General features: G+C 29.2%; 2 protein-coding genes across 5 annotated transcripts in view; both read right to left on the bottom strand.

Moving 5' to 3' along the window:
- LOC129971778 (uncharacterized) overlaps positions 1-7,765 on the bottom strand; it is an 85,487-nt gene extending 77,722 nt beyond the window's left edge. The window contains exons 1-5 of the mRNA XM_056085755.1: positions 7,671-7,765; positions 7,079-7,277; positions 4,472-4,683; positions 2,509-2,745; positions 224-407 (exon numbers count right to left, since the gene is read on the bottom strand). Coding sequence (XP_055941730.1) covers positions 224-407; positions 2,509-2,745; positions 4,472-4,683; positions 7,079-7,133 — 688 coding nt within the window. The 5' untranslated portion in view covers positions 7,134-7,277; positions 7,671-7,765. The remainder of the gene's footprint in view (positions 1-223; positions 408-2,508; positions 2,746-4,471; positions 4,684-7,078; positions 7,278-7,670) is intronic.
- A 10,766-nt stretch (positions 7,766-18,531) lies between these two features.
- LOC129971517 (putative inorganic phosphate cotransporter) overlaps positions 18,532-24,266 on the bottom strand; it is a 46,894-nt gene continuing 41,159 nt past the window's right edge. For 2 of the 4 annotated variants that reach the window (XM_056085360.1, XM_056085361.1), the window contains 2 exons: positions 23,666-23,751; positions 18,532-21,541 (listed from right to left, as the gene is read on the bottom strand). In XM_056085360.1, coding sequence (XP_055941335.1) covers positions 21,353-21,541; positions 23,666-23,751 — 275 coding nt within the window. In that variant the 3' untranslated portion in view covers positions 18,532-21,352. The remainder of the gene's footprint in view (positions 21,542-23,665; positions 23,752-24,266) is intronic. The other 2 variants (XM_056085363.1, XM_056085362.1) reach the window with 2 other exon arrangements.

The following is a 24,266-nucleotide window of genomic DNA, read 5'->3' as shown; positions in this document are numbered from 1 at the left end:
TAGTAGGACAAATTTTTGAAAAAACGAAAAAAAAAATCATCAATACATTTAAACTATGTTACAGTTTAATTTCTTCTTTTACTTCATTCTTTTATTTTTAACGATTTTCCCAGCTTTTTGTAGTTTTCAAAGGAATGGCTCAATTGTTGTCTTTAAAATTAATCAGAAAGCTAATTATTACTAAGAATTAGTAGCTTTACACTGATTTAAAATAAATTCATACCAAAAATGTAAAAGACAGACGGCCAACCTCCAAGAAAATCTGAATTACACAACATGCCAGAAATAGCCAGTGTGCATACAGTCCCAACATTACTTCCAGTGAAAATAAAGGCAGTCATCCGACTTCTTTCTAGTTTTGGTGCCCATTGTCCAATCAATGTATTAATAGCTGGATAGGCTACACCCTGAGAAGAAAATTTGATGAATAGACAAAAACAAATAATTTGTTAAAACTGATAAATTAATTTTCTTATAATTATAAAAAAAAATTCTAACATTTAAACCAAGATGATTTTAAAATTATAAATCAAAACTTTGCATATTTTTATTCTAAAAGTTTCCATGTGAATTTGTTTAAACAAATTATTCTGTATTTCTTAATATTTTATAAAATATAATTACCTAAACTTAGAAAACTTATTTTTATAAATTGTTATTATGATACCAATTCAATTCGCTATTTTGTAATTTTAAAATAGGATATTTATTTAACGAATTGATGTTACGATTTCAATTGTAGTTAACTAAATGATTTCAAAATTGAATATATATATATATAATAAATTGACATAAGAAAGCCATTTAACGTTAGATCAATCTGTAATCCCTCAATCAATTAATTTGCCTATTTAGAAATTTTAAAATAGAATGTTTAGATATCAAAATAAGTTGAACAAAAATGAAAGAATAATTTTTAATGTGCGATGAATATTGATTCACTTATTTTTAATATACTTTCTAAAAGGGGTTAAATTTTCATATCTCGAATGTGAGCATTTTAGTTTCTCATTACGCGTTCGTTTGTCTACATAGCTTAAATCGCCTGTAATCGTCAATTCTTGTCATATCTTATGTAGCTTGCCTATGTCTTGCAGAGCATGTCTGTTGATATAGCAGTCGCAATTGTCATATGGGAATTGTCATTGACATCTGCTGTCATTGAATGGCGAAGCATATACACGCAATTTTCAGGGTACACGCAGAATGTGTATAGAAATAGAATCGCACATAGTATGATTTAGATATGGAAATGAACAAGGTAATAGTCTTCTGTACATGCCTATGAGAGTTCAATCCACCTTGGTGTCCTGTCCCAAGTGCCAATACAAGCAGGACCGAAATGACCTATTCTGCTATAGGCAGAAAACTATTTCTGCCTATGAATAATCAATCAACCTAAATATGCTATATGGCATTTCTATGTCCCAATTGGTGTTATCAATATGGATGGAGACGATCTGCCGATCTATGTCCTAAGTTTAGTACAAGCATGGAGCGAAACGATCTACTTCTGGCTATGAATAATCAATCTGCCTAGGTATCCTGTATGGTATTCTATGTCCTAATTACTATTACCAGTATGAACGGAGACAATCTATCGCTGTAATTTGGCAGTTTTTGCTTGGGGGAAAATTCCCATTTAACAAAAAACGTAATTTGTTTCACTTGTTGAATTCTAGAATTAATTTTAATAGTAATGATAGATATACTTCTGAAGAATAGACTGAAAATGCTGTTATAATTAAAAACAAAAACAAAATTAAGTTGCAAAGTAACTTATTAAAGTTCCTACAATATTTTATCAATAAAATAAAATTGCTGCAATTATGCGATAGTGTTTTCTTACATAATTTTATAATAAGGAAGAGAGATTTACAGCTATTTTAATGGATGCTAATTAGATTACAGATTAATGACCCGATCTTGGCGATCGTTTGGCTATTAAAAAATAATGGTTTTAGATAATAACAGAATTGTGGTGATATTTTTAGTAGAAGACAACATATACAAATCTTTCTAGAAAATTATATGCTCTGTTGTAAAACCTATATAAACGCGAAAGAACGTCTGTCATTGTTCTTCTGATATCGGAACGCGGTCTCTGGCTTCCTTTTAAATGCCATTGGGCTCTTGTTGTTGTTTAAAACTATTTGCTATTGCGTGTGTGCTGTTGAATTCTTCTAAGTGTTGTCTTTGTATGCACTTCGACGGTATTTGCTACTCGTGTTCGTGTTTACTTGCGAAATGAAATGTCCTTATCCGTTATCAGACTTGTTGGATTTCTTGCACCTTATACTCACCGGAAGTATTTCGTTGACAATATCCATAAGTATTATGTCATTAATATAACGTTGTCTTTTTCCCTTTATTCCACAAAGTTTCCATAAGAAAAAGATTTGGTAAAGCCGATGAATCTGATTGTGCATGCATATCAAAACTTTGTCAAAAGCCACAGTTTTTACAAATCAGCAAACATTACTTAAGTAAAAAATAAATTTTACTTACTTCACTCAGTCCTTCTATTACCCGTGCAATTACCAATGCCCATACGCTCCATCTGGCGGCCAAAGGCGTAAGCAGTGTGAAAAGAGATGCAATCAGCACTCCGATTCCCAGTAACCATTTTGCACCGTACTTTTCTGCAAGCATTCCACCAGGAATTTGCGTGACAAGATAACCATAAAAGAAGGCACCCAGGACCACCCCTTGTAGTTGAGAATCCCAATCGAATTTCTCTTTTGACTGCAAATATAACATCATCGAACATTCTATGCGAGTTTAGTTCATTCATAAATTTAAACTAAAATAACTTTTCGAATGGGAGTAATATGAAAGAATAAAAAGAAATTATTTAATGATATTTTCGCTCATTTTCAAAATGCCTTGTATAGCGTTATACTCAACCGAAGGCTAAATATGATATTATTAGAAGTTTATTTGTATGATTAAAACGCTCCGTTATTTCTTTGGAAGAGGCCTTTAACATTATACTTTCACTTAAGACATTAACACTAATTTTGGAACGCGAATCATTGCATGACAATACCCAAACTGTTATCTAATATATTGCATTGGCCATGTCAGATATCAATCCATGTGTTCCTTCCTTTGAGATAATATGAAAAATTTGGTTTACAGTAAGAAGCCAAAAAGACTAATTAATCTCAAACACGTCATAAATGACTCATTTTAAACCACAAGAAAAAGAAACTTTTGCATAATCTTTTGAATATTTTGCGTTACCTTTGAAGATTCTTTTATTAAAAACTTTATTCATTACATTTCTTTTTCAGTTTCTTATCAATATAAAATGTTTTTCAATTCTACATCCAGTCAGGTAATTTTGATTAAAGCTGTAAATTTATTAAAACGCACATTTTAAGTGTAAGAAAGCATATCATACAAATATTTTTTTTAAAAAAAGTCACATTTCGAAAGCATTCTTTAATACAATGTATTGTTCATTCATGAAATTCATTACTCTTCGACACCTGGTCGACGTTACGTAAAATTACTGAAAAATATTATACGATATATTATCTATACATTATTTTCTGTCTTTTTTTTCAAAAAAAAATTAAAATATTATTTAGTGCTACTATTTTATTCTTCTTGAATTTTTATTTCATTATATTTATTTTTATATATCTTTTAAATATGTTTATACTTTCTAAATTTCTTAATAGGTTTAGTGATTAGAATCCATGAAATCTGGCAACTTTAATTAAGTCGGTATCTTCTTTGCGATCTGTGACACTTAACTAGCTTAGTATTTTTTTAAATTTATATTGCTTTCAATTTTACTAATTATGATTTTTTTTACATATAATATTTTATTAATAAACTTTATTTTATAATGCGAAACAATAGACATGCTGTATTAGCAATACTCTCTCCTTGTCTGGGTAGCATCTGTAGCATTAAATTCAAGAATTTTAGTTCCTTTGAAAGTAAATCTTTGGGTTCGCTAGTGATTCTGTAACGATTCTCTCAATTGTTTTAGCTTATGAAGCCAAGTTCCTGAGAACTTCTAATAAAGAGCAATTGTGGTATATTCTGTTGATTAGACAGTTGATGAAGTACCTTTATTATATGTCAAATCTCCAATATAATAGATAGACAGCATTCAAAGTAAAGTGAATCATATTTATGTTTTGACTGTAGAAAAAAAACTCAAAAAAAGTTTGAACAAAAGCTCACATTCATTTTCTCCAATTATATTATCCCACCAGACTGCAAATGGACTTATTCACTTTGTAGATAGTGTTGCTCTTCTATCCCATTGTGTAATGCAATTTTATAGATAAATAATGATAGAAGATAAGAATGAGATAGAACTTTCTACCAAAAAAAAAACCTTTCTTAATATTAACAGCAACTCTAAATATTTTGTATTTTATGATGAATCATATATTTGTGGATTTACTTTGTATGAAATTATTTGAAAAATGATTTGCAATCTACAAACCTGATGCGAATGATTCCTTGCTGAAGTATTATCATACGAAAAATCTTTCAAAAGTTCTGAGCAAGCTACTACTTTTTCAGAATTTAGTTTGCTTGAATGACCGGATTCTTTGACCATAGCGATAATTGCTACGCTCAGATTGACTCGCAATGCGTAGACATTGATGAAGCCGAAGAAACTGAGGACAGCAAAGATGTAGCGAACCGGAATAGCTGCAAGAGGAAGCATTGCGTAACCAAATATTATTCTTTTAACTGGCTGAGTGTAAACCCGGCATTATTAACTTTATATTTAACTAGTTCATTACAGCCGCTCATTGGCTATTGATCTCATTTAAAATTATTTTAATATAATTGAGTAGATATTCGATTCAAATGTTTATTTAATAATGATAATAAAAAGTATACTCTACCGGCTAGACTGTATGATATAGAGTTATATAACTTCGTAGATATATGCTGTAGCGAAAAGAAATGTACATGTCGTAGATAATTTTTTCAAAATTTTAATTAATTAAAAAAAAAACTAAGGAAATTTCTGGGATTTTTTGCTATTGCATACGAAAATATTATTGCCCTAAAATAATATTTCCATCATTTTAAAATTTCTTTAAAAAATGCATTTTTGATGATGCGAAGGTTTTCCCGCTTAATTATTTTCTATTTTCAATTTATTAAAAAATTTTTTAACGTATTTTACAACAATATATTTAATCGTTGAAGTGAAATCCAAATCGTATCCATTTCTGCTACTAATATTTTATTCTCACTTTTTTTCCATTATTGATGTTCAAGATATGAAGATGAGGCTATATTTCCATGTTCAGTAGATTTCAGTACAAGTCATGCTTTTAACAAAAATATTGAAATTTCGTTGTAATTACAATTAAGATTTAGTTGTAGATTCAATGAATGGTGTAAATTTTTTTAAATGGGCCAATTTTTATACTCTGTTGCTCTTTTCTGTGGTATAATTGGATGTATAAAGATGTAGACAGAAAATAAAGGTAATGCATAGCTTAATAAATAAGAACAATGTAAGGCTGCTAAAATAGAATGAATTATATGTCTATCAGAATTTTATATTGAGTGTTAAAATATTTTGCGAAGAAACTATTAAAACCAAGTTACATGAAATATTATTTGAAATTTTCATCAACCATGAATTGTATCGGTTGCCAAAAGTGGAGCAAATTATGAACGAATCATCAGCGCTGCAAACGCAATTTAGTTATTAATAAATATAAATGTTAACAAAATTTTTGATTTGATTTGATATATGCAAATTTTAACAGAGAAACTGGTAATTTTTAATTTATTTTAATTAATAATAAAACTTTTTTTTATCAAAAGTAATCGGTTTATAAAGATTTGCTCTACTGAGGGTGATCAATTAAAATAAATCATGAAACTTTAATGGTAAAATAATAACATTTTGAATTAAAGATAACTGTTTTAAATTTCTTTTTTTTGTTTATCTTTTTTCTGGAAGGAAATGAGTTGATAAATTAGAGACAACCCCTTACTTTCACTCAGGCTTTGAAACGAAACGAATGCACTTTAATACTGCACTTGCGTATTGGTAGTAATTTTTTTTTAAATTTTCTCTCAACAAATAGAAGCATGTATTTCCGCTATGTTCTTTCAGAATAATGAAAACTAAAATCAATATAATAATTTTTAATGAATTTATATATAGCCTGCAAACAAATAAATTAGTGTTAAAAAAATTTCGGTTATTGCTGCTCCGCAATATCTATGCAAGAAATAAATTTTGAAAAAAAAAATTTCTTTATTGGTTGAATGCATATCGATTACATTTTAAAGTATTTCATGCAAGCATTATTTGTAAATTAGCCGTATCTAGCTAGTTATTTCACAGGGAATATTAATGATGCTGATTTCAATTAAATCGTTTTTGTAAATTTTTTTATGATGTCCGAAACAAAGTATTTTTAAACTTCAAAATGTGATAGATATTATTTTGATAGCCTTGCAGTTGTTATATTTATGATAAACATGAACATTCTTCTCAGAATGAAACGCCACGACGTTATAGAAGTATTAAAAATGAAATTATCAGCGTAAACCCTCTTTTAATTGCATAGTGTCTTTTGTAGTAGTCAGATTTCACTTTCAGTTCCACACGGAAACTGAACCGACAATTTTCTCCCTCAACTTTCGATAAAGAAAGACGATTAAATATTGAACTAAATAATGAAAACGATTTGAATTTTGTAACAACAATGAAGGCTATTGTTGTAAACTATGCAAAATGTTTTTCCAAACAATTGTTAAAATTTTGGAAAAAAAATACGCGCCAATTAAACTGGCGTAGTTAAAATGCAAATTTGTTGAATTTCAAAATGATGAAGAAATCATTCTTGTGCTGCAATATTTTCAGAAGTTATCAAGGAAAAATGCCAAAATCCTATTCAATTTTAAATTAAAGGAAATTTTTAAAAAATCACTCAGATATATAAAATTTTCCATTTTTCAAAGTATTATATTACTTTGAATTGTATTGTTTTATTTTAACTGAGGAGCAGAGCTTCACCACAGTAGAGATTAATGATAATTGATAATGAAGTAATTAAAACTTACTTACTTGTTTTTTCCTTGAAAGAAGGTTTGATAGAATTTTTAGAACTTTTGGCAGTCATGACAGTTTTCGTCTGTTACAATGAGTTTCGACATATATTATTTAACCTCCTTGCGAAGCAATGCTTTAAGTATCATTATAAGTAGAAAAAAAATATGACATTGTTAACATAGAACTCCAGATATTAAGCTTGCAGTAAACATATCTGTAAAAAAAATTAAGAAATTAATTTTAAATTAATAATTTTAAAAATATCCAATAATCAAAATATCCAACAATTAAATAAATAATCTACTTTTGAAGTGGTATATTTTCAAATAGAATTTTTTAATGTACGAGTAGTTGCTGAAATTCATTTTTTATGGTTGTAAACTTACACATATATCATATAAAAAATAAAGATTAATTATAAGGATTTACTCAATCATGTAATTAATAATTTTAAATAAGCATTTATTTTTTTCAAACATTTTATAGCTAAATCATTATAACATTGGATGATACTGGATCATATTTTAAATTATTAAAAAAAAATTATAGCCTCTAAAGAACTTAAGTAAATTAACGATAGAAAATATTTCGTATAGTATTTATTTACCTGAGCAGCATTCGTTATATGCAAGATGGAAAACCAAACAAAAATTATTTCCTGGCCGATGTATAAATAATTCATTCATCCACTTGGTCATTGAAAACACTAAAACAGGAGGGCATTATTTATAAAAGCACTTATTGAACTTTAAATGTGCTGGATACAAAATCAACAGAAAAAAAAATAATTCAAGACCGAATAATTCGCAATATTGTTTGAACCTTGTGAGATTATGACAACATTCTGCCAAATTTAGATTTCTGTTTTTCGTAAATTATTTCGTCCTTTGACAGTATCCTATAAGTGTATGATGAAAAAAACCGGTTTTTCTTAAATCCATTATATAAAATTATGAAACGATGTAAAGGTCATTTGAATCTCAAGTAACATTAGTTCCTCGTGAATCCAACTGAAAAATGGATTCAGTCATGCAATCATTAAACAACTCCAAATCGTACATTTTGAAAAGTAGCGGGTTACACTAAGCAATGCAAAAAATCCTTCTAAACTTGTATTTCCCCAAAAATGAATAATTCTATTGTAAGACGACCATTGTGTAAATGATTGAAAGTCGTTCAGTTTTGCATGGCATACCACGCACATTTAGAGAAGTTCGCAGGTGAGAATCCGAATCCTTAAAATTCCGGAAAAATTGATTCTATATTGCATAACTGCCTCCAAATAACTTTAAGACAAGCATGGAAAATGGATATGCAAGAGTTGCTCTCAAATTTTAGGCAGATTTATTATAAGAATACTACATATTGCATGGTCTTCATGGCATTTCCTCAAGAAATTACTGCAGATCATCAATGTATCATCATCTAGTACTTTATTTCATTCAAAGCATTCTGTACAAATATACAAATACGTGTACAGTAAAACATTGATTTTACTTACTGCCATATATATCTTTTCCATATAGAAGCAGGTGTTGTGAAGGCTCCAAAATTGAGAATGGGAAATGAACTAACTAATGCGGTGTAACTAGTTAAAATTAACTAAGGAACTACGGTGTAGCTATATGTGATGAAATGATGCTTCTATAAAATGTGGTTTATTACTATGAGAAAGGAGCATGGAGTCACTCCGCTACCAACGGCAAGCATTGCGTTCGGAGTTCAAAATCAGTTCTGGTGGGTCATGACCCGCGCAGTTACAAAAAGGAAGAACCCTAGAATGGGCCCTTGCCACTTGGCGCGTTGGTAGCAAAGTACCGAACAGCAGGTATATTAATGTCCCCATTCATAATAAAAAAGTACTTCGTTTATTTATACTCATAAAATTTATATCTGTAAGACCGAGCTCCGTCGGGATTTTTTTTCCCAGTAATATCGTGTTTTTTCGGAGAAAATATTTAGATATGAATCACATACTGATTACATATGAATATTTTTTTCATCTTATCTACATATGAACTGGTCATTTAAATGAAAAAAAATCATGACTGCACTTAGTTTAAAATGTTATTCGAATCAATCTGCTATATTATAGTGTACATTTTACAGTTTATCTATTATTACATATATTTTTGAAATTGCATTCAGTTTTACCATGGTGAAATCGGGTCTTAGATGGCGCTATATGACATTGTCAGCATGAGAGTAGATAGAAAAAGGCCCTAATATTTAGTTATAAAAAAGGGTTCGTGTTTGTGTCACCTGCCACGTCCTGTTTCTATGTATAGTGTCGCTCCCTATATCCTGTTAGAAAATACTTTTTTACCAGTCTTACTCATACAGAGTAGACGTGCTTTTACTTTCCTTGTAATTGTTGATCCTTTATTATGCATGTAATAATAAATTTATTTTTTATAGTTAATATGGATTAAGTGCATTATTCACTAATTGTTCACTATCGACGAATATATTACTTGCTGGCATACCGCCAGAATAGGTCTATTGCCGCCATAACATAAAATTGGTCCGTCGAGCCGGAGAGTTAGCTTTATAAAATGTCGTTCACTGCTTTAAATCATCAAAGAGGTGTATTTAAAACTAAAATCAATAAGATTGAAACCTTTGTCAAGGAATTCCAGCCTTCCGATGACTCTAAAAAGGATACTATACAGCTTAACACTAAGCTAACATCAGTTATCGATATTCTGCGGGCACTCGATCAAATAAAGTGCGAATTATGTGCTCTTCCTGATGATGTAGATTTAAAAGATGCTTTAGAAGTTGCTCTTGAATTGGAAAATTTTGCTGAAGAAATGAAGGTAAGCCTTCTTGCATTTCTTTCCAAATATAATAGCGAAATATTTGCACTATTCCAAAAGCAAATATTAAAATACTTGACCTACCTTTGCCTGCATTTAGTGGAAAATTTCATGAATTTGAGCTCCTCAAATCTCAGTTTATGAATGTTATTGGAAACAACCCATCATTGGATGAGACTCAAAAACTCATATATTTGAAAAGTTCTTTAAAAAACGAAGCAGCGTTAATTCAAAGCAATCAAGATACTTTTGATTCTCTGTTGAATGCGTTGGAAAATAGATATAAAAATAAACCAGCATTGGTTGATATACACATATCCAAAATACTTTCGATTATATAAATTTCATAATGAAAATCCTACACAAATTAAATCATTAATCGATACTTTTATAAATTATATGAGATCTTTAAAAAATCTAAAGTTTGATTCTAATCCTTTATCTGATGCTATAATATTACATGTGTTAAAATAATAAAATTGACAAGGAATCTCAAAGATTACTCCAATTAGGTCTGACAACAGCTAAAGTTTCTAGTTTAGAAAAACTTCTTTCATTTTTGGAATTAAGATGCATGCAGGTAGAATCTGTTATTAAACCAGATTTCTTGACAAGAAATAACCCAACAAAAGGTAAAATAACTTATGTTTTCAGTGGAAATAATATTTCGTCGTGAGTTAAATCTCTTTTATCCAAAAACAAGAAAAATAAAAAATGCGTCATGAATGAATGTAATTTTTATCATCCTTTATATAAATGTGATAAATTTAAAATTCTTTTAATTCCTGAAAGGAAGGAAATTGTTAAATTAAACCATTATGTGATCACTGTTTGTCAACAAATCATTCTAATAATTGCCCCAGTTCTTTTTTTTTGCATAAACTGCAAAAACAAGAATATTAACGCAATACATAATATTTTCCTATGTAAAGAAAAATGTATTACTAATCAAAAAATAATTCTCTTGCAACGAGCGAAACGTCTGAGTCATTAGTGGCCTTGGCTTCCAAAAGCGATTCTATTAGCAAAGGATTACATGGTATTGTACTATTATATTACAAGGTATTATTACAAAGGATTGGTATGATTTTTATTCATGGTCCAAAGGGAAAAATAAACCTTCGTTGCGTTTTTGATTCGGCTTCGGAAAATAATTATTTAACTTTGAAGGCAGCAGATATTTTAGGATTAAATAAAATAAAAACCAACTCCGCCGTACAAGGTCTAAATAATTCTCTTCAAGAATTAATCATATTGCAAAGGCAGCTAGCTGTTTTGAACTTTGATGATACATTTCACTTGAATAATGTTGACTTTTTGCTAACTCCTGAGATAATAAAAATACATCCTTCAACAAAGATAAATATTTCGGAACTTACAATTCCTCCAGGTTGTATTCTTGTTGATAAAGGTTTTAATCAACCTTCAAAGATTTCTTGCTTACTAGGAAGTGAACTCTTTTTTGATATTTTTGGTACAAATCAAATAAAATTACCTAACTGTAACTTCAGATTAGTAGAATCTAAATTTGGATTTATTGTCACAGGAATGTATAATGTTGAATCTTGCTATCCAAATCATTGTTTCTTTTCAAAGGGTTTTAGATGACACACTACGTTCTTTTCGGGAAATAGAAAATATTTCCGAAGTGCAAACTAAATTTAAGGATGCACTTTCATACTGTGAAGATCATGTTAAAAGAACGCACATTAGGAAACCGTGTGGAAGATATTCTGTTTCGCTACCATTCAAACAAAATATTGAAAAAAAAATGTAAATTTAGGGGATTCTAGAACCATTGCGTCTAAACGCCTTGATCAACTCTGGAGACGTCTAGACCGTGATAACAAAATTAAAAGTTCTTTACACAGAATTTATTGACGAATATCTTTCTTTAGGTCATATGGAAGAAGTTTTGAAATTTGATGAAATAAAATCTGATGATGGATTCTTTCTTCCACACCACGGTGTACTTAGATCTGGATTCGTCCTTTAAGAGTGGTTTTCAATGGCTCACAAGAAACTAATCTAAATATCTCCCTTAATTATGTTCTGTATTCTGTCTTCTTGAATTATAAGAAGACTTATTTTCTGTAATGCTCCGTGCGCGTAAACACCGTTAATTCTTTAGCTGTGACATATGCCACATGTTTAGACAAATTGAAATAAACACCCAACAGACACATTTTCAAAAACTCCTTTGGAAAAAGGGTCCAAATGAACCAGTTCAAATTTATAAATTGAAAACGGTCACTTATGGAACAAAACCCGCATGTTACTTGTCTACGCGAGTTCTAAAACAACTTGTAATGGATGAGAAAGACAACTTTCCCATTGCAGCTAATGTTGTTCTGCAGGATGTTTACTTGGATGGTATCTTAACTGGATGCTCCAGTATCCAAGAGATTGAACTGTTTAAAATTGAACTTATTCTTGTTTTTAAAAGTGCAGGAATAAGCTTGCACAAATGGTGTTTCTCACATGCAAATAGTGAGTTTCCTGACTTAAATTTCGATCAGCTAGCTGAAGAAACTGTAAAAACTTTAGGTGTTTTGTGGAATAGTTCCTCAGACACCTTTTGTTTCAAAGTTTCTCTTCCTAACAATTCGATCTTCACGAAGAGAGATGTCCTTTCTTAGATAGCACGTCTATTTGATCCTCTTGGTTTTTTAGAACCTGTAATAAGCAAAGCCAAATTCTTCATGCACAAATTATGCCTCTTTAAATTAGATTGGCATGAAAAACTACCTATAGCAGTTTCTTGCTGGCCTACCGCCAGAATTAGGCCTACCACTGTCATAGCAGTTCGTTTGTATAAAATCTTGTTTCTTCAGGAAAGACACTGATAAAGATACCTGTAGCGAATTGATTGATGCGCGAGAATAGAACCTGGGACTTTGTGGTTTGCAGTCCAGTAACTTAATAATGATACCAAAACAGTTGTACGGATAGAAGAACTGTTAACTGGCTTATATGTTATTCACCACAGACTATCGCTCCAGTGAGTCGGAGGTGAGACGAACGATATGGCTGTTGAGTGGTGATGTATTGAGCTGTTGTCTAAATGGGCCTGTACCCAGTTGAATAGCGAGTGTGTGTGGGTGAGTGGTTGCTGCGTCAATTGAGTCTAACGACTTTGGTTTTTCTGCGTCAAGTGAGTCTGACGACTTTGGTTGCGGGTAGATGGCGCCACAACAGCTGTACGAAGGTTGAAGGTTCATCGTCCGAGGTCACCAATGTAGCGAATTGATTGATGCGCGAGGATAGAACCTAGAACCTTGTGGTTAGCAGTCCAATAACTTAACCATGATACCAAAACAAATGTTCGGGTAGAAGAGCTGTTAACTGGCTTATATTCTATGCACCACATACCTTAAGAAGCAAAACCTTATCTAAATATATAATTTGATCCAAATCTTTACAGCCGTTTCCGAGATATCTGAAATAAATTTAGATTAATACAAGAATTTGTCGTTTAAAGTTATAAGAAACGATTTCCGTCGGTTTCGAAGTTGAGGAAGATTTGAATCTTCTGAAAGTAATGATTATTTCCGAAGAACATGTGGATGATCATGATTTCGGAAATAATAGAACAAAAATTGTCTGGTGCTAATTCAAGCATGAGGAAGAATAATATGAAGTTATTCTATCTTCCTTTAAAAGCGTTGTCATTTCCATTGAAAAATTTCGAGTTTATTTTGTTTGTACACAACACTAATGAAAAATTATTAAACTTTTTAATTTGATTTACAATGCTGTGGGTTATATTCACAGACAAATTGCACATCAGGTGACGATTAATTTGTCATTTTTTTAAAAAATAAATCAAACTTCTATTTGCATGCACACAAATTATATAAAACAAGAAAAATAATAATTTGCTGTCAGGATATGTAATGACGATATGATATTTCTCATTTTTATGATAAATGCTTAAATTTAATTGTTGTTTTCAATACAATGTAGTAATATTATAATACTTTCATAAAGAAATCCTAAATAGAATTATTATTTCAAATAAATTTATATTAACGACATTCGATTTTTTCTTGTCTAAGTTGTTTGTTTATCCTCCCGGGGGGGTGTCACCTCGAAATAAGGATGAGATGTTTCGGCATGGTGGTTGGATCTCGCCACCCTGGAGGGTACACGACACGAAAAGGCGGGGGTCTGGCTCCTCCCATCGATGACGGGACGTACTTCCTTACGGAAGGATTATACCGTGGCCGGTGACAGCCCTTAGGATTCAACCACCGTTACCGCCATTTTTGCTGTTGTGGCGGTTCAGTCATTCAGTATTTATTATTCATGTGCCTTCTGGTAGGTCGGAGAGTCAGTGATATGACTTATCTAAGTTGTTTATTAAAATTTCAATTGAATGGCTGTTCATTTGTTTATCATTTTACGTCAATCCCTTGAAAGATGTTTACTTGTGGTTTTATTGTATATTTAAGTGTACTTATACTTCCATGGTAGTACTGTGCTTGTGTGTGTTTTATTTTTTGTTCCTTTCTAACTGTTAGCATTTTATTTTTACATATATGGTTTTAGAAATTTGCATCTTTTAATTTTTTACAATTTCTTTTTTATATGTGCTTTCATTTACTTTGTTGCTTGTGTTCCTTCTGTGTTTTTGTTTAATGCACTCTGTAATTGTAGTCAATCTCTGCAGAGTGCTTATTTCAAGCAAATAAATAAATAAATCTCCACCCATGTTTACTTCTGAACTCAATCTTTCGAATAGTTTTCGTCGGATTTGAAGTATTATAGGAAAGATAAAATTTTGGGAAGAGTTCATATTTGGATAATCGAACTCAAAGAGGGTGAAAATAATGCTTTTCCACTCTCCTTCATTCTCCAGTTTTTGTGGATGTGGAGATGATATTCATTATATTTCCAGATAAGCAGAGCCTACTTTCGCCAGGAATCATTTCAAATAATATAAATCAGTTTATGCAATTAAATTTAAGGCTTTCTTTTCAGTTATTCTATTTTATTGATGTTGTTTTAAAACTATTATTCAGCATCTTAATTTCAACAACAATAATGCTTTTGTAAAATTGATAAGGATGTTATTATATTTTCCAAGCTATTATCATTTATAAATAGAAAAGGCTAATGTACATTTCATAAAAATTACTCTTATTGCATATTGCTGAATGGCAACTGTCAAATGTAAACAAATCTCAATGCGAATTCATGGACTACTTCATGGGTCATTTTTTACAGTTGCACTTAATTGAACGTTTCAGTAATTAATAGAGTTGCAAAATATTATTAGAAATGCTCTGGAGAAGACTCTACTAAACTCTATTCAATCAGAGGATAGAATACTTAAATGAAATCAAGAAACAGACCTAAAACAGAAAGTTTAATTGAGCGCTAAAATAAGCGTAACCATCGTTAGATGAGTAATCACTAAGAATTAATTTTGGAAATTGATAACCAGGTCTTCTAAAATAATTATCTCACAAAAATAATTTTTATATTTTATTAAAACTATTAAAAAAAAACTCTTTTTAATTCCTTTCTTCCTTCAAAACATAAAATCATGTACTTTTTCCAAAGTTTAAATTAAGATAAATGAAATTGCTTTTTCGTGCTTTTTTACGAAGTATTCTTTCCAGGTCTGTTTTTATTTCGTAGTATATACTCTTTTTAATTAACAATCGCAATAATTTATAAGATTTATTCAATTAAATTTATATTTTTCAGGTGTATTAAATAACAAGTTGAAATAAAAAAAATCCATTTCACATTAATCGTTTATAGCATAAAACGTCAATAATCTGAAGAAAATAAAATTTAGTTGTCAATGTTCGAAAAATCTGGAGGCCAAAGGAGACTATTTCTCCAAAGTAAATTTAGTTTTACAAATAATTCATTAATCTTTTCAACAACTCTTCAACTTTCCCCATCAATTTACACTAACCTTTCAACTTTCATTTACGAAAATACATCGGTGATACATCTGGCAATTTTGATTTTGTTAGAATATGAATAAAGCATATTGAGTGATACTAGTCTCTAATTTTCCCTAGAATTTTATGGTGATATTGATATATAAACCAGTTGAGGATAGAGAAAAAAAAAGATTCAAGCTTTAGTTGCATTTATAAAGATGAATTATAAATCAAGCACTGAGAAATAAAAACAATTTATATAAAAAAACTACTTTTTAATAACTTTTCTAAAAAAATTATTAAATTTATTCTTTTTTACAACGTCCTGTAAATGAACAACATTTTTTAAAAAACAATATTGGGCATCAATAGCAAATTTAAACATTTTATGACTCTGACCTATAACGGTGATGATGCCCCTCTTTTAATAAACTCGTCAATTTAATTTCATATTTTAGTCCATTTTTAATATATTTATTGTATAATTAATATTTATTTTATTGTATTTATATATTTATTACATTTTTAATATAGTATTGCATATTTAGTAACTTCTTGAAGATGTGCATGCTATTAATTATTTATTATGATTCCAGATTACGCGGCACCTACGTTGTATAAAATGTCATTTAACCAGATGCTCAGTGTTTATAAATACGAATGAATTATTTATACGTTGTTAATATAAATAATAACGTTCTGTGTAACGACGAAGTGAAAGTAATGAAATATATAAGAGGCTAACTAATTATATTTGTCAAAATATTAATACTCTCTTAACATTTTATAATTTATTGAATTTGCATTTTTTTACAAACTTGTTTGGCAACTAGGCAAATAATATTTACTCACCTGACTCCTATCAGTCAAAATGCTCTAGACATAATCAACCTCTGAGTATAAAAATTTAGCTGCTTTACTTCTAGTGTGGTGCAAATATGGCGGCGATTGGATAACATGAGATATCCATTTAAAGGCATAAATAATTCATCAGTGCATGTAGAGGGTCATCTTTGCTAAATCATTACAAATCTATGGTTTTATATCTTGTAGTTTCTTTTTCTGTCATGACTTTTGAGATCAGAATTCGCCACCTGGACATTATGATAAGCTTCAGAGGACTGGGCATTCTCACATTACAATAAGCAAACATTACTTCACCTGTTCTTACTTTTCCCCTTTTCGTATACACAGAATACAGACAGAAAATTACATAATCGTCAAAAAATTTGAATTCGAGATTTTGATGAATCTCCACGTTTTTATGACCCCCCCCCTAAGTCCTAAAAACAAATTTTTCGATCTCTGTCAAAATTTGGATGAAATCTGTGAAGCGAATACGAATACGAAAATTCAAAAGTTCAAGGAGCTGTACAAGTGAAATTTGGGATTGATTTATGACCGGAATCGTAGATGAATATTAATTTTTGCACCAAATTTATCAAATATATTTAAATGCGATAACTCAAGAACGCAATGGCTCTCAGAAACGATATTTGGCACGTAATCATGTAGTCTAAATTGTAGAAGTGCGCCAAATTTTGGATCCGGTTGGCGAAAAGAAAAGGGCTCAAAATATTAAATTTTCTTAATTATATTGTAAAATATAAACCCCCTATACGACCTAACAACATGAGACAATTTTTGCGAAACACTCATAGTGGAGAGCTGTCATAACCATCAAAGGTTTTCTCATGACTACCTTAGTTAGTTACCTAGAGTTACTTTTGCAGTATAGACGATATACCTCTATTGTGTAGACAATATACATTTGTTGTATTTGTTGTACTCAAACTCATGCATTTTATAATTACCATTTTCATACATGCATGAGTAAACAGAGTCAGTTAATTCACTGACGGATTCGGTTCAAAATCATTCAAACATTATTAATTCTATTGGCAAAATTCATCTATCTAGTTCATTTCATTTTTGCTCTATTGAGTTCGCAAGTACACATAGTTTCCTTTTAAGGATAATGCGCGAAATTTGAAGCATTTCTATAACATTGTTGTAAAAATTAAATAACGAATTTCATTTGCCTATTTCATTTCGCTTTACAATTTTATCGTTCTCAAACAACAATAATTTCAAAAACTTATATCTAAGACTTGGTAGGGAAAAAAAATAGAATTTAGTAGAAAAAAAGTAGTTTTAGTTAGAAAAAAGTAGAATTTTTTGGCGCATAGAATATTTATTTCTTATGGATAAGCATAAATATGTAATATTTATGCAATCCGTTTGAAATATGTAATCCAGTGTAACAAAATGGAGTTACTGTGAGCATGAAAAAAAGTTTAAATGATAAGAAAATATTACCTTTTTTTGCTCAGAAAATGTTATTTACATAATTTCCCATTGATTAATAAACAAATTGATTAAAATACAAAATAAAAACAAGTTTTCAATTTTTAAAAGTCTTTGTTGCGTTAACAAAATTTTCCGAAATGTAAGAAATAAAGCACTTAAAGTATGAGTTGCTAAAAGTTTTGCATTGTGAAAGTCATGAAATGTTTTCAGAAAAAAAAAAAGGAACAGTCAAATATTTATACTTTATTTCAATATTTCATGCAAATTATGCTTTTTACGAAGACAATAAGAAAAAATATTATCTAAAAATATTTTATTCGAAACATTCTAATCCAATATAAAAATATGTAAAACTGACAACATAATTACAAAATATCACTATTTTTTTAATTTAAATCATGTATCATTGACAATTATGTGATATTAAAATTTTTACTTTATTATTTTTATCTTAGATATTTTGTATCAAATCCTAATAATGATTGCTTTATATTTTAAATAAATATTTAAAACTATTTACAATAAAATGCAAACAAAAGTCATTTGCAAATATTTACAGACATTTACAAGTATTAGAAAGAAAAAAAAATAATGTACAGCAATTGTTGTGCATTAATAATAATTTACCTAGAACAAAAACAATAAAACAAAAAATGACTAAAATACAAATATAAAGAAACTGATACTTTTATACAACCAAATATAACTATTAATATTCATTTTTACTTTAACATTAACAATTTATTGATATATTTGAGTTAATCCGAAAAGCAAACATTAAATATTAGTTAAATGAATTTGTGATTTGGAGCAAAAATTTCATATAAAAGACCATAGCTAAAAACGCGCAGAATTTTACTACGATTGCCAAAATAGTTTTTTAATGTTATAATTCCAAGAATAAATTTTCTGCTTAATTTAATGACACAACATCAGAGTTAAATAACATGCTCCTTAAAGCATAACCTATTTATTCTAAATGATAAAGGAATAATTTGCTAGAATTTGTTATAACTACCTGAATAAGATTTTGTGTGTTATTATTTACTGAAGTTTTCACACCACACTTTAACAAAATGCGATGATATTTAAAGAAAATTGCAGTCTTCTGTAAACAAATTAAAAATTATTTCATAAATTCTCGCAAGTATAATAGTCTTAATTCTTCTTTTATTTTATAAAAACATACTCTTAGCATAATCCTACTTCATTTTACAAAGACTTCATCTCATTACAAAATGGCAGTGATGCAATAAAAATTCAAATTTACAATATTATAATTTGCAACAACATAAACCCTCTTCCCTATTATCACAAAATATTGAATAATATTGTTGCGATATTTTCACGATATTATCCGACATTAAGTTTATCAACAATTCGATATATATCGAATATTTTGTGGTAATATAGTCATACCTCATTTTGTACAGGCATTTTTATATTATATTATGTTCGGATTATAGTTATCTGAAAACAATGGCTTTTTATTGAGAAAACAAGCATGATTAGTAATAAATCATTTCAGAAGCATTAAATACAGCAACTGCTTAAGTTTCATAGATGGTTAAATATGTTCAGAATGGGAAAAATAGTAGTTCAGCAAATAATCAAAAGTTTAGCCTTCTCATGCTCTTTGTCTATCAAATTTTCCTTTGTCATATTTGACTGTAAGAAAGATGTTCGTATGGAAGGTTAATAATGTTTACTATGTAGGGTGATTACAATAAGCTTTTTATTTGTTCAAAAGAGTGCTCTTCTGGTGATCAAGGAAAGCAAACTTTCAATTTAGTTTTTAAGTCTTTGTAAAATAGATTTAATGGAGAAGAATTTACATTTCATTCAATAAGAATATGAAATTTAAAATATTAATATGATTTCAATTAGCTAGGAGGGAGTGACTTTCTATTAGAACATCCATATGGAGATTGCCAGTCAGCTTGTGATGGAAGTCTATGAGTCAACTTGCTATGACATCAGTATTGTCATTTTGTGATTAGCATTATGACATTCGTATGATTGTTGACAATCAGTATAAGACTGAAGGGTATGGCATTTATATGGTAACTGTCATTTAATGTGTGATTCTTGTGATGATATTCATAAGATGACTGCTAGAGTGTGATTCTAAAATACCTAAAAAATGGATATTCACAATTAACTACGGTACAAAACAATGTTTCTCTGTTGTTTAACCCATTAAATGCCAACTTTTTTTTAAAAAAAATTCTTGGCCAGATAAGTTATGTATAAGTAAGTTACACAAAAAGTTGTGTAACAGTATACTTAAAATATGTTTTGTTTTGAAAATATTTGATATTTTTGAAAAAGAATGTCGTTATAAAAGGACCAATAAAATAATTTCAATGAAAAACAAAAGATTGAACAAGTAACAGATTGTTACTTTAACCTCTAAATTACATGTTTTTGTATGTTATTTCATTATAATATACCAAACCAAAAATATAATGCTTCAAATTTGCTCGCTTGTTGTAAAGAAACGAAGCAAATAATACACACAATATTGACTGATATATATGGAATGAAACTAAACTGTCAGGCGTACCAAAAACATTTTTGGTGCCAAATGGTATACGTAAAATTTCAAAATTCCCAAATGGGAATCCTGGCAGCACAACTCATTATAAAATGAATTTTGGCAGAATTTATATTTCACTAAGTAAAAACATAGCAATTAAAGTATCAATATAGCAGACTCAAATTCAGCTAATAAGTTGATGTAATCTTAAATTGGGACATTAATTGTTTTGGCATGTGACTTATATTATAACATCCATATGGTAAATGCCATTAAGTTGTCATTTTTTTAATGATACCCTTATGACGACTTCCAGTCAGCATATGACATTGGATTATGGCATTATACGGTGACTAACAGTCAGCACGTGACAATTAAAAAATTGAAAAATTATCCCTGGCATATTCTTTAATATAGTGAAAATAAAAAAAAGAAAGGAAAAAAAAGGCTTTGGATCAATCTCTGATTAGTGGCTCATCATTTTTGAGAATGATCATGTATGGTTCTCTAATTGAAAGCCATTATTTTTAGAAACCTTTAACAGGACGTCTTGAATTATTTCTAATTTTGATAAAGATATCTAAATTTCTGTTACCAAGCTAAAAACATTATTCTTAAATAATTTTACAGAAGAAAACTAAACTAAATTTGCTTTAAAGTACTTTCATCACAGTCAGAGGAATAAAGAATTTTTGATTCTTTCTCGATTTACATTTTTCTATCTAGGATTATCCATAATTGCAGTTCTGATGTCATCGTCAAGTTCATCAACGGATTTCCTTCCTGTTGGTCTAGCTGTACCCCATGGTTGCAGTTCTGCGGTACAGAAAATATTGTAGACTAGACCGCTCACGACATAGACTGCGGACGTGGTGAAGAATACAATTCTCCAGTTATTAAGAGTTTGCTGTAATGACAAAGAAACATCGTCAATGAACTTTCATAAATAAGTAACGTATTAAATCATTCCAAATTCATAAATTGAATTAAATAGGTTTTTTAATGTAGTAATTTTTAATTTATAAACACCGAAAATTTAATTCAAAGATTAATATAATTTCCTGTTCTATCTAAATCAACAAAAAGTTGGTAGAATACAGTTTCAAATACTCTATTGTTTCTCCATCGTTGGAAAGAAGTAGTACATCATGCTGATGACTACATGAAAAGACTACCAGCATTAAAAATATAATAAAAATATTAATAAGGCCATAAGTAATATCAAGCTAAGAAACGATTTTTAACATGAAAATATCAGTAATCTTTGATTTATGAAAACCGAAAATTTAATTCAAAAATAATTTAAATTCCTACTCTATCCAAATCAATGAAAGAATGGTAGAATACTACTTCTACTTCGCCAGAAAAAACACTGATGGAAAAGGGACTATGGAAAATATCTACCAGTACAATATCAATACAGTCCATAAAGAAAATTTTAAACTAAAGAATTAGCATATGGAATAAGAATTTAAAAAAAATCTACATGTGAAATCATAAATTTGTCAACAAGTCTTGATTTGCAAGGGTTGGAAATTAATCCTAACATCAATAGAATTGATATTCCATCCAAATCGAAAACAGAATCGGTATTGTTTCATTTTTCTATTTCATTGTATTCTACAATTCCTATACTCTGGAAAAAAATAGTACACAAGATGATGACTACATCGAAGGATTACCAGCACATATGTTTGGCACTGATATGTGAACAAGCTAGATTTAAGTAACTCCTAACTCTAAAAAAAATGGGATTTTACTCAGAAAAATATTCGAAATTCGTCTCATTATTTAATTGTAACTCCACATTTTTTAAAATTGTGGCTTAATAAGATCCGTAACTAAAGATGAGTCAATATAACCATGCAACATCTTAAATAGAAATACTAAAAAAGAAAATATGACGTCATTATCATGATTTGAAGGAAACAGACCGTTCCATCCTGTCCGATAAAATGGACTCGAACAGGAAGTCTGCATTTTGGGAAAGAGAAAGAAAAATTAAATAAAATTTCTTTCATCAGAAAACAAAATATTAAAAAATAGCGGTTTTCGGAATTAATATTCGCTACGTTATATCATCATGCTGACAAACGTGGAATTTAACGGATGTATAAATCTAGAAGAATATATAGTCAAATAATAAATCGGAGAATTAAGTAAGAAAGATCTGCAAAATTTTTCTTTTAATTTATAAACAAAGTGAAAAATTTTGGAAAAGTATTTTCGCTTTTGGCAACTGATATTGATACTTCTTTATTATGTAATACAAACAATCTGGTGAGAATTTAATTTAATGCAATAACTAATTATACAGGGGAAATGTCAATTTGAATGTGATAATACCCCAATAAAACGTTGATTCATTTAAAAATTTGAATTTAGAAAAACCGTGAATAAAAATGCGCAAAGTCAGAAAAACGATGGCTTTTAAACAAAAAAGGCAATAAAGTTTTATTTTAAAATCAAGCATTTTTAATAAGCAATATATAACTAATAAATAATGAATAATATTAATAAATATTGATATTTTTCGGTTAGGCAAAGAAAGTGGAAGGTCGTCAAATAATCTAGATCTGCGAAAAATAATGTCGCCAAGATTTGCGCCTACTTGGATGCAAACCTAGCACTACTACTTTTTTGGCGAAATACTTTTTTGGTGGGGAGGGGGTGTAAGTCTAAATTATGTGAGAACTTTTCACTCGAGCCCGACTAACAAAAAATACCTAAATAAATGTTATTAATGATACATTTTAATTATTTTAAAACATTTTTTTATGCGTAAAGAAGTAATTTTAATTAACAATTTGAATGTCTAAATAATAATAAACAGTATCAATAATAGTACATCTAGAAATTGAAAAAAAAAATAATAGAAATTTATGAATACTTTTTCGAAGCATATCAAAGAACTCTGTCGCTAATTCAGTTGCAATATCGAACTGGCATTTCTTGGCGATATGATGACTTAAATACTCTAATCAAAAGGATATCCTAAATTCTAGATTTCAACGACATAACTAATACTTACTCCAGTTTGTATGATGACTCCGACATAAGCAGGGGCTAGAAAGCCTGTTAAGTTTGCTATGCAGTTCGTTATTCCCATTAAAGTACCTATATAAAAAGACAAAGCAAATGAAATTATCAATACCGAAACAAAGAGTATGAAAGATATTTAAATTTTATTTCTAATGCAAAAAATGCGCAATTTTTTATTTTATTCTACGTAACTATATAAAAATATAATTTTGTATTATAAATATTACTTTCTGGTTTATAAAAATATAGTTACGCATAAAAGACGGAAGTTCTATAATTGTTAAAAAAATTCGACGTTCAGTTTATGATGAATCTCCATAGTCGCAATCATATCTCTCTAAGTCAAAAAATAAAAATAAAAAAATTGTTATCCGTAAACACGATATCTTAAAATATTGGGTATAATTTTTGATAATTAAAAATTCTATTTTTAAGTTATAACTAATTTTTCTATGAATAAAAATTTTTAAGTTAAAAAAATTCCTTTTATTGCATATTGTTCAAGAAAAAGTTCTTAACAATATTTAATTAATTAAAATATTGTCTTATATCTTCTAAGAATTAATATATGCTCAATCTACCAGAGATCA

This window comes from Argiope bruennichi, chromosome 6, assembly GCF_947563725.1.
Source record: "Argiope bruennichi chromosome 6, qqArgBrue1.1, whole genome shotgun sequence".
Lineage (NCBI taxonomy): Eukaryota > Metazoa > Arthropoda > Arachnida > Araneae > Araneidae > Argiope > Argiope bruennichi.
Note: the sequence above shows the minus strand (reverse complement) of the source record. Positions and strands in the feature narration are given on the sequence as shown.